This window comes from Pinus tabuliformis, chromosome 8 (genome assembly GCF_031772625.1).
Source record: "Pinus tabuliformis cultivar Carrire ecotype Pingquan chromosome 8, CPIR1, whole genome shotgun sequence".
Classification (NCBI taxonomy): domain Eukaryota; kingdom Viridiplantae; phylum Streptophyta; class Pinopsida; order Pinales; family Pinaceae; genus Pinus; species Pinus tabuliformis.
The window spans coordinates 1,872,840,624-1,872,852,170 of NC_142294.1; the positions used below are offsets into that span (position 1 = coordinate 1,872,840,624).

At 36.1% G+C, this 11,547-nt stretch overlaps 1 protein-coding gene across 1 annotated transcript; it reads right to left on the reverse strand.

The window, feature by feature from the left end:
• Nucleotides 1–9,928: 9,928 nt before the first annotated feature.
• LOC149243834 (protein EDS1B-like) lies at nt 9,929–10,315 on the reverse strand. The gene has a single exon (XM_089371324.1). The coding sequence runs from the start codon at nt 10,313–10,315 to the stop codon at nt 9,929–9,931; it is 387 nt and encodes a 128-aa protein (XP_089227450.1).
• Between the last annotated feature and the right edge of the window lie 1,232 nt (nt 10,316–11,547).

The following is an 11,547-nucleotide window of genomic DNA, read 5'->3' on the forward strand; positions in this document are numbered from 1 at the left end:
TTAACACTCCATTTAGGAATGCTGACTTCACGTCCATTTGGTAAACTTTCCACTTGTTTTGTACTGCTATGGACAACACTGCTCTCACGGTTTCCATTCTAGCAACCGGTGTGAAAGTTTCCTCATAGTCTCTCCCATACTACTGCTTATATCCTTTGACAACAAGTCTTGCCTTGTGTCTTTCTATTTTGCCTTTAGCATTACTCTTGGTCTTGTAAACCCATTTAACTCCAATGACTTCTTTTCCTTTTAGTAGTTCAACCAAATCCCATGTCTTGCTTCTTTCTATGGCATTGATTTCCTCATCCACAGCTTCTATCCATTTCCTATCCTTAATTGCATCTTCGAAATGAATAGGGTCATCAACATGACAATATAAATCAAATAAAGAATTCATACCTTCATTTGCTGTCTCTTGTTCATAAATTTCACTTAAATTTCTGAACTTCTTACCTCTTTCATTTGGTGTGCAAGTGCTTGAAGAAGCACTTGAATTTCCTCCTTGTGGTGTGCTTGAAGAAGCACTTTCATTTCTCCTCAAGGGTGTCTCTTGCTGCCCTTGTGTTGGTGCTGCTGTTTGCGGATGTATTTCAGCCATCTCCTCATCATCTTCATTATGAGACAAACCGTTTTTAACATTCACTGTTTTTTCTATGCTTCCATCCCAAGTTTCCTCCTCAATGAATTGAACATCTTTGCTCACAAAAAACTTCTTGGTAGATGGGATATACAACCTGTAAGCTTTGGATTCTTCATTGTATCCAATGAAAATACATTTCTCCCCTTTGTTGTCCAACTTCTTCCTTAGCTGATCTGGAATGTGTGCATAGGTCACACATCCAAAAAATTTCATGTGGGTGAATCCTTGCTGTCTTCCACTCCATGCTTCTTTCGACACTCTATTCATGACTGCTTTTGTAGGACACCTATTCAAAATTTACGCTACACAGTTTACAGCTTCAGCCCAATAATCATTTGGCAAATGCTTTGCCTTTAGCATACTACTCGCCATATCCATGATGGTCCTATTCTTCCTTTCAGCAACTCCATTTTGCTACGGGGTGTACCTAGCTGTAAATTGCTTATGAATTCCATTTTCTCTACAAAAACGTAGAAATTCCTTGGAGATATACTCACCTCCTCTATCAGTTCTTAGAACTTTGATATGCAGCCCGCTTTGGTTTTCCACAAGTGCTTTGAAATTCTGAAAATTTTCAAACACTTCACTTTTGTTCTTCAGGAAATAAACCCAAGTTTTTCTAGTAAAATCATCAATGAATGTTAGAAAATATTGGCTGCCTGCTAATGATGGAGTTTGCATCGGTCCACATAAATCTGAGTGGACAATCTCTAAGGGTGCTTTTTCCCATATGCTTTTCCCGGTTGGAAAACTTTCTCTGTGTTGTTTCCCCAAGATACAACCTTCACAAAGGCTGTCCGGTTTCTCTATCAATGGTAATCCTCTTACCATTCCTTTTCTACTCAACAAGTTAAGACCTCCAAAGTTGAGATGTCCAAATCTCAAGTGCCACAACCAATTTTCATCCTTTGGTACGCTTTGGAAAGTCTCTTGTGTCACTGCTACTATTACTTCTTTATTTTTCAAATTTGCCTTTATTCTGAGAGGGAACATCATGTTCCTTGTCATCTTCACTTCAACAAAGCATCATTTGTTGGGTGCTTTATCCATGATGGTGCATACATCATTCACAAAGAAAACATTGTACCCCTTTTGAACAAGCTGTCCAATACTTAAAAGGTTACACATCATTCCAGGAACATAATAGACATCTGCTATGGTTTTCTTTTCACCTTTCTTTGTAAATATTTTTACTTCTCCTTTTCCCATAACAGAAACTTTACTATCAGTGCCAAGTGTGACTTGTGACTTCACACTCTGATCTAACTTAGAAAACAAGGCTATGTTTCCTGTCATATGGTTACTGCAACCGGAGTCTAGAAACCATATATCTTCACTGTTTGTTTCAGCCATGTTACAAGCTAAAAGCACATTATCTTGGCTGATATTTTCTCTAGTGATATTTGCACTAGATCTATTATTTATATCATGCTGCTTCTTCCTACATTCATTTTCATAATGCCCATATTTTTTACAATAATAACATTGGACATTGGATTTTTCATACCTTTGTCCTTGAGCATGATGTTGTCCACTTTGTTGACTGCTGCCTTGGCCTTGGTTCTGATTTGGATTGCTGCCTCTTCCTTGAGCATTTCCTGGACTGTTTCTTCCACCTTTGTTTTGGCTTCTGCCTCTTCCTCTCTTGTTTCCTCTGCCTTGACCTCTTCCTCTTCCAAAGGACATCTGGGTCTTAAAGGCTTTCTCTAGAGATGAGTTTTCATTTCTACTCAACCTCTGCTCATGTGTTATCAGTGATGCATGTAGTTCATCAACTGAGAAATTTGTGAGGTCCTTTGTCTCTTCTACGGTGGTGACAATCACATCAAACTTTGAGGCTAGGATCCTCAATAGTTTCTCCACAATCCTCCTTTCTTCAAGAATTTCTCCATGAGATCTTATTTGTGTGACTAAACCAATCACATGAGTGAAGAATGAGTCAATATTATCTAACTCCTTCATGCATAGATTCTCAAAATCTCTCCTTAGCAACTGTAGTTTTGCTGTCTTCACTTTCTCCATGCCATGATAGGCTGTCTTGAGAGTTTGCCATGCTTCTATGGATGTCTTGGCTGCTGCTATCCTTGGAAACACACTCTCATGCACTGCTTGATACAAAAATACGAGGGCTTTTGAATCCTTCTTCTTATTGCTCTTCAACAGATCTTTCTCTGCCTGATTTAGTATGTTAAACTCATTTTTATCTACTAGTTCTTCAAATCCATATTCAACAAATTCCCATAAGTCTTGGGAAGCAAATAAAGCTCTCATGGTTATTGCCCAATAGTCATAGTTTTTCCCATTAAACTGTGGGAGCTGAGTATTAAAAATACCCATGCTAGTGTTGGTGCTGGTGCTGGAGCCAGCCATTCTTGCACTTTAAAACTATGCTTCAAATACTTGACTGTGTATTTAAAAATCACTGACTGTCTTCAACAGCTACACAGAAAAAAAACTTTGAGAAATACCTGGATCCTTTCTTGACTGTGTCTTCACTCTGCTGGAGAAGCTGCTGCAACAAGAAATCCTTCCTTCAGCTTCTTTGACACCTTCAAAGAGCCTGGAAAAGCTCTGATACCATGTTGGAAATTTCTGATAATTTCAAACAAAAATGAACAGAGAAACAATGCTATGTTTTAACCCAGAGAATAATACTTTGTTTTTGCACAGGGAAGCAAAAGAAAAATGTTTGCTGTAGAAGAACAGATTTTTCCACACACACACACAAAACTTGTATTCATTAATAAAAGACTGCCTGTTACAGACTTCTTCCTCTCTCAGAGGGATTTACACAAAAGACTTCCACCAAAAAAAATACTCTGTCCCTCCAGAAAATTTTACACTACTGTGTAAAAATTTCTTTACATTCACCAAAACAATTTTTCTTACATTCACTCGCCCTGCTGGTTTTTCACATTGCATTTTCAACCAAATTTTACATTTGCACTACTGTGCATTCCTATTCGTTTCAACGAACCACTAAAACTTCACGCTGCTGCATTTTTTTGCCCTCTTTCATTTTTCAACAACATAAAACAAAAAACATAACATTACATATCTTGTTTGACTTGTGCCGTGTAAAATTTTTTTTACATCCGTGAATTAAAATAACATAAATGCTTTACCTACATTCTATGACTACCATACATTTCATTAAATCCTTCAGCATGGTGATATATTAATTTTCGGATTGAAGGTACTTCAGCATTAATTAATTTACTGGCGGTCAAAAAATAATTTCACTTCATGTCAACTAATAAATGCTCCAAGGTGCAAGTCTGATCATCCACTGTTGATGTCAATCAAACGGCTGACACAATTTCCCCGAAGGTCCCATTTGCACGAACTTTACCTGTCGGGGGATTGGTGGTTTTGAAACAGTTCCCGTGGACACACGTCAACAGGTGAGTGTGATCGGAGCCCCCTTGAAAAATACCACGCTGCGTGAAAGGTGGTGCGGGGAAAACTGTTGATGGTTTGCAGTCGCCGTTTACTGGCGGCTTCCGGCAATGCGCAGTTGAAAGTATATTTCAACAATCTGCACCCAACATTTCTATAAATTAGCACTACCCAGATTATTGGCTCTGCTCCTGACCGTATCCATTGGAAAAGAGGCCCGAGCTTAACAGGATTGCTGGTTCGTCGAAGATTCGGCAATCGAGAAAAGAGAAGGAACAAAGAAACGTCCCATCGCGAAGGAAAAAGATAGCCCTTAGTGGGGCCCATCGCGAACGTAACGCGAACTTCATTTCCAACCGTTATTTATTTTATTTAAAGAAACTTCCAAATTCCTTCCCGCCTCTACAGGGAGCAAAGTTTTATTTTGAAAGATACTTTTTGGGAAATGGAAAAAGATGGGGACATGAAATTTGAACATAAATTTAAAAATAAATAAATAAATAAAATTTATTTATTAATTATCACTGTAATTAAATATAATTATTAATAATGGTGAGTTGTATATTTTTGTATTAAGGATTTCATTTTAAATTTTAATTAACATAATTTATTAATAATTGGGAGTTGTATATTTTTGTATTAAGGATTTTAATTTTAATTTTAATTAGTATAATAGATTTAATTTAATTATATTTGTGTGTTTTTTTTTTAAATAATTATACTGATTATTTTAAATAGCTTACTTTGTGCACGCAAATACAATAGTGGCTACAAATATATGTGGATTAATATCTCTTTTCTCATGAGAGTGTTTCCACTACTTCACAACTTGTATTAGGGTATAAAGTTTATTGTTGTAGGTAGGGTATTTAAGAACCACCCATAAAATATTTTAAAATGGTAGCATACAAGTCTTCTCTCTTCATCAATATTGCTGCTCCCATAGCATACCGCCTCACATCTATCTCCACTTCGAAGGGGTACTGCAAGTTCAGTAATTCTAGAACTGGTGTTTGAATTATCTTCTTTTGTAAGTCCTCAAAGGACCTTTGCTGAACCTTTCCCCGCTAGAAACTCTTACCACTCATTGTTACAATACAGAGTGGTGTTGCTACTGCTAAAAATGAGGCTATGAATTCTCTCAGGTACTTCATAGCCTTAATGAACCTCCTAACCTCATAATCGTTAGTAGGCATTGTTGACACACAGAGGAAGTGACCCAAGGTTCAGGAATGTGCCAACAAATGTCCCTCAAATACTGGAATTTTCAACGACTGAAAGTAGACGAGGTCTCACATTAGGTATGTTGATGGGTTTACAGAACCTTTGAAGGTTATGCAAGGAGACAAGGGAAATGGAGAAAGCTTTGGCTCAAAGTAACCTAACCCAAACTAGTGCAGTTTTCATATGTAAGATGCAAACTCATTAAATCGAAATACTTTCATAAACCCCTACTGCACATATTAACAAATTATAGCATCTGCAAAAAGTGTTAGTCGCATATATTATACAGTTTAGACAGAAAAGTAATTATTCGACACATCTTCATCAAGTACACAAAGAACTAACTCCAACATAAAATAGTGAGAGGAACATGGTTCATTCATTTGTGCAGTGACAGTTATTTACAACACAAAATATTTATACAAACAATAGCCAAAAACCTCACACAAGCTTCATAACCCATCATTTATTCCTCCCATTGACATAAAGCATGTAAACAACAAAACTATGAATCTATAAAAAGACCTTCGAATAGCTCATTTTTATATTAAATATAAAAATAATAAATATACAAAAACTCCATATGTCTGTGATGAACCTTGGTATTGCAACAAGAATGCTGCAACTCCCAAGGCTACCAACTTTAATTATCAACCCGGGGTTTGTACAAACTTAAGAGGTATTGATACTATATGTGCAACATACATTGTGTCATTCCTTTATTGTCATGATGTAATGGAGTGCATGTACTGAAATCAAATCCTAAACTCATTGCAAAAAATAAAATGCTCGAAATGGAAACCTTAACCTATTGCAAGAAATAAAGTACAAGGAAAGAAACCCATTCTAATTGCATAAAGATCATGAACTAAATGTAAAAGAAACCTAACTTAACCCTACATGTGATGATTTAAACTAACTAAGCATGGAATCTGATATAGAGAGTGCTAACTGTTGTGTGCATGAATAAATATAAAATAACTTTTTCCTTTTTATATTTTTGCTTGAAAAATGTGAATGCTAATCTTGCTTGGTTCTTTGGTAGGGGAGACAGGTGTGGAGGAAAATGAGTACAATGGTTCATATGGCTTGGAGGGGAAGTAGGGGCCTAATCCTGTCTTCTAGTGATGATTTTTCTCAATTCGGGCTCAAAACAGACCACTACAGGTTTTCCTACATGATGTAATAGTTCTCCTACACGATCCCCTAATTTACTACAGGATGTTACAGATTTACTATACGAAATTATAATTCATTGAATGACCAAGAAAATAAAATCCAAATTAGATGGGACAGATTTTGTTATTGACTAGGATGTCTTAAATCCCCATTCCAAGTGGAATCACTCAAAAAGACCTCTATTAACCCATGCTAAAAAATAGCAGAAAATTACTAGTCGAAAATCTAGAAATTCGAGAACTAGTGAGCTAGTAAATCTATGAAATGTTTAACCTAATGAAGTGCAAATGAAATGGGGTCATTTTTTTTATGAATTAGAATGTTTTTTGATCTAATGCAAGTGGAACCAACTCGATTGAAGCTCGTTAGCATGTTCTAAAAAATAACAGAAATTTATTGTTCTTTGCCACAAAGGAGTTCCAGAAATCTAGATTTGGGAATAAGAAATCTAATCCAAGTAGCTCAATGATTAATATGACCTTCCAAATCTTTCCCAAGGATGAAATGATGTTTGTGATCCTTCAAAAGAACTAATATCAACCATTTAACCCAATCCTACAACAAGAAATCATTAACACTAAATGCAGAAATAGAAAGAAATAGAAACAAGAGATGCATGTGAATAAGAAGTGAAAAGAAGGAAAGAAAATGATGCAAAAGGGCTCTGAGGCTCCTGGGATGGCCAAGACCAAGGAAACTCAGATACCTATGGAGGAGAACAAGAATTAGAAGCTAAACATGACACCAATCTTCATTATTTTCATCAATACAATTACATCCCTGCAAGAAAATACAATGGGGCTGCAGAAATACGAGTTCTCTCCACAAGAACACTAATGAAAATCTATCCCTAGAGGAAAATTCGACTTGGTGTTTATAAAAAATGATTAGGAATCATTCCCCATGAATGGAGGAAGCTTTCCACACCAAAATCCCTAGATTAGGGGATCTGGTTCCCAATATTAGGAATCTACATTAAATGGCAGGGAACACATTCCTAGATTTTCTCAATCATTGGAGTTCCACAATTTGTGCCATGATTCCATAATATCTTGTTGATTTATTATTTGATAGTGATCCTCCTATAGTAGGGAGCAAGTCCCTAAACTATCTCCTCCTCCAAATCTTCATAATCTGCCCAATATTATCGTAATATTCCACAAAAATAAATAATATTAGGCACAAATATGCAATTATTCATAAACCTTCTTAATGAATATATTAAAGTGAAAAATACATTATTTAATGCAAAAAGAGAAGTTTAATGTGCTGAAGGATGGTCATAGGCCTTAATTTATGTTTAATTTAGAGGCATGGGCTTTAATTTATGTCTAATTTAGAGGCCCATCAGTCCGATTATAGGAACTCAGGCTATGATTATTCATATAGTACCAATTTGGCCAATGCCATTACAATACAAAAAGTAGCAAATAACAACATATTGACATGATATCAAAGCCTCAGAACAATTATCTCCATAACCAAATAGTAGACGAAAATAATATCAGATAACAAAGCAAGACCATAAATAATATTGAACATAATAGAATGAAATAAGATTGAGAAGAATAGAACAAAATATGAGTGGAACAAAACATTAACCAGTTGAACCCTCAATCATCAACAACTTATTTTATAGTCTTGGTCTTCAATATTCAGCTTCAAGGAATCTTCAACTAGCTCACCTTGTTGAGTTGTCCTCGTATGTTCAAAGCCTCAACCATTTGTCAAACCATATGTAGTTGAATCACTACCTTTACCCATATCTAACCAGCTTGCATAGTTGGAAAACAGACTATCGGTTGAGCAATATCTCAATTAGCGCATAGTTATCACCGGCCTCCATCGCACATCTATGTGGTTTATCGAGCATTTTCACAACGTGTTGTGCGTCGTGTCAACAACCCTTTACACAGTTTCCCCATACTTAGGAAAAATTTCAAAAAAATCCCCCCATTTCTTCTTAACCCCAATAGTCCCCCAACACTATTTGTGGCTCATCCTCGAGCCACTCTATCATTGTTGTTCTCCAAGGCAAGGGAAGAATTTAGCGATCTTTGCCACAAATTTCTCAAACGAGTCTTTGGCCTTCTATGTGGTAGTCTTGGATGCTTCCACTACTCCAATGATATTTGTCATAGTCTCTACAAACATATCAGTAACTCGGAACAAGCGTTGTATTATGTACCATAAAAAGATCATCTGTGAGTTGCATAGCCTCGTCATCCAAGTGCTTGACCTTTTATGCCAATTTTTTAAAACTTTCAAATTAATTTAAAATTACAATTTACACTTTATTACCATCACAATTTTATATAAAATTAAAAAACTCAAAAATATTTTTATAAAAATATATCAAAATAATATAACCATATGAGAATGACATATCCACTCTATTTCTATACTTTACCATTTCAAAATGATACCTCGCAAAAAAACCAACTTTTTAAATAATCGTTAATATTTCTCAAACCCATCGGCTAAACAAAAAATTATTCCCTCCTACCAAAAAAAACCAATTTTTTTAATAATCGTTAGTATTTCTAAAAAATTATTCCCATGTTAGGCGGATTTATCCAACTTTAAGGATAATTTAATTCTGTGTTTGTTGACTCAAAGTGAACTTGACTATAGTAATTTAATTTTGTGTTATTGATTTGGGATGAGCAGTAAAATGAAGTGGAGCCCTTTGTGGATAACACAAATTTATAATCGATTTAAGGACGATTTACTATTATAGTTCCGTATTGTCTTAAAATGCTTTTCTTTGTCCACATATTTATAATCAAGTTAAGGACAATTTACTATTATAGTTCCGGATAGTCTTAAATAGATTTTCTTTGTCCAATTCTCTATGTTATTATGTTTCCTTCTGTTTCCTAATTGTCTTAATAAACCCCCCACCTTGAAAATTAAAGCAAATGGAATTTCCTCTCTGACTGTCAGGACATTAAATCATGATGATCACGCTATTTTAAATCATGAAAGGATATTCAAGGTAATTACATCTTAAAAGCAAGAAACCCACATGGAAAAAGTTCCCTAATTGATCACGCTAATTTAAACAAATGAAAGGAAATCACAACCTAAAGACATGAAACATAAGTGGAACAAGGAAATTACATCTGGGAAACAACAAACCTAATTGAAACAAAGCTCTCAGCCCTTCCAACTTTATGTTTCCATTATTTCATACAAAGGAGAACTCCATTTAGGGAATTAATTTTAGTTGTATTTTTTCCATTCTTTCCACCATTCCATGAAGCTGCTTCCTTCCAAGAAAACATCTGAGGAAATGTTGCAATCATTGATTATTTTTGTCGCATAACCTTCAAATATTTCAAGGCTTCCTAGCTTTTGTTGCTGCCCTTGTTCTAGTTTTTTCGTTTCTTTAAAATCCTCTTCGAGTTGTGCCCAAAAGAACAAGTCTTGAGTGAGGGATGCAAGCTTTGTGCGACTAGTCCTACCTCTTGAACCGTGAGTTTTTTATTTCTCTTCCATCCATTTCTCAAGAACTTTATGACGATTAGGTTTTCCATCTGAAATATAGTTTCCATTACCATTAGACATGCCATAATAATGTGAAATATCCAGAGGATCCACAAGTCTTCTATACACAGTACCAATGTTTATCCACTTATTTTGAGATTTGAAACCATTAGGAAACTCATGTCCCTCCCACAATTCAATAATCTCATCCCAAAACCTGGCGAGACGTTCTGAGTCATAATTGGCCTTAATGTGAAAAATTTCGTCCCAAAACCTGACAAGGATTTCCCTTCTCCGATCAATATTATGTTTCCTGAAGGAATCATAATATGTGATGCCACCTTCCTTCTCACAAAGCTCTTTATACCACTCAATCTTTGCCATATTCCTTCCTTATTTGGCTTGATTGTTCATTGTTTGTCTTAAGCACATACTGTCATGACGTTAAAGATTTTCCAGAGGGAAAATCAACATATGGCCTAAGCCAGTAGATATTTACAACATATGGCCAAAGCCAGCAGAATTCAGAATATTACGGTATAGCCGTTACAAATCATAGGCCGAAGCCAGCAGATAACCAACGCAGAATATTTACGGCATAACCGTCGTAGGCTGAAGCCAGCAGATACCAAATCGCGGGGTCCACAACCAACCGCCGCAGGATTCGATCGCGGCTGGGGGGAGCGAACGCCATCCGCCCCAGCCGCTATGACATGCACGTCGCGTGCCTCATGACGTTAAAGATATCATTATGGTATGTAGATGACCCAAGCGGCCGAAGCTATATTAAAAATCCCTTGGTAAGAATCATCAACAAATCCAAAATTGAAGGATTCCATCTACACCAATCAAGCAAAATAGGATAAGTGCATGAAAAGACTAGTAAAAAGCAATGAAACAGAAAAGTGCAACGAAAGAAACTATGTATTGGCAGGGATTGGAGCCTGTGAGTTTCATGGTAAGAAAATTTTCAAATAAAACTCGTCCAATGGGTGCGGAATAAATTTTCCATCATGATTTTCCAACACATATGCCCCTTTGGGGAGACATTTGTGGATGATGTGTGGGCCACACCATTAAGGTTCGAACTTTGGAGGGTAAAATTTTAAAGTTGGTTTGTGATAGGAAAGAACTAAGTTGCCTTCATAAAATAGCGGGGACGAACTTGGTTTTCATACTGAGCCTTGGAATGATGCTTCATGGTTTTGTTTCATTGTAACGAAGTGCAATGATTTTCATCCAAATTTTCGAAGGTAAGTAATCTTTGCTCAATGGGGGTCATGTCTGGAGTAAGTACAACTACGAGGTGCAATGTTTCTATTTCACATTCAATGGGAAATGTGGCTTCAATATGAATCTCAACTATTGAAGGGTCAAGCTCTATCATCTTTGAATACTTCCAAGCAAAGACATCACAAAATTCTCGAAAGAGTGCTTTGTAAGCACTCACTTCATCAGGGGAGAAATATGCTCCAAGGATTGTGTTTTTTGTAACAAAGGGTGCTTGTGAAATATTGAATTGAATAGTAAGGGAGGCGTTAGCCAAATTTCAGTCTTCAAAAGCATCACGAGTAGTTATCAGATTTGTAAATTGATCAACATGGCCTGGTGGAAGA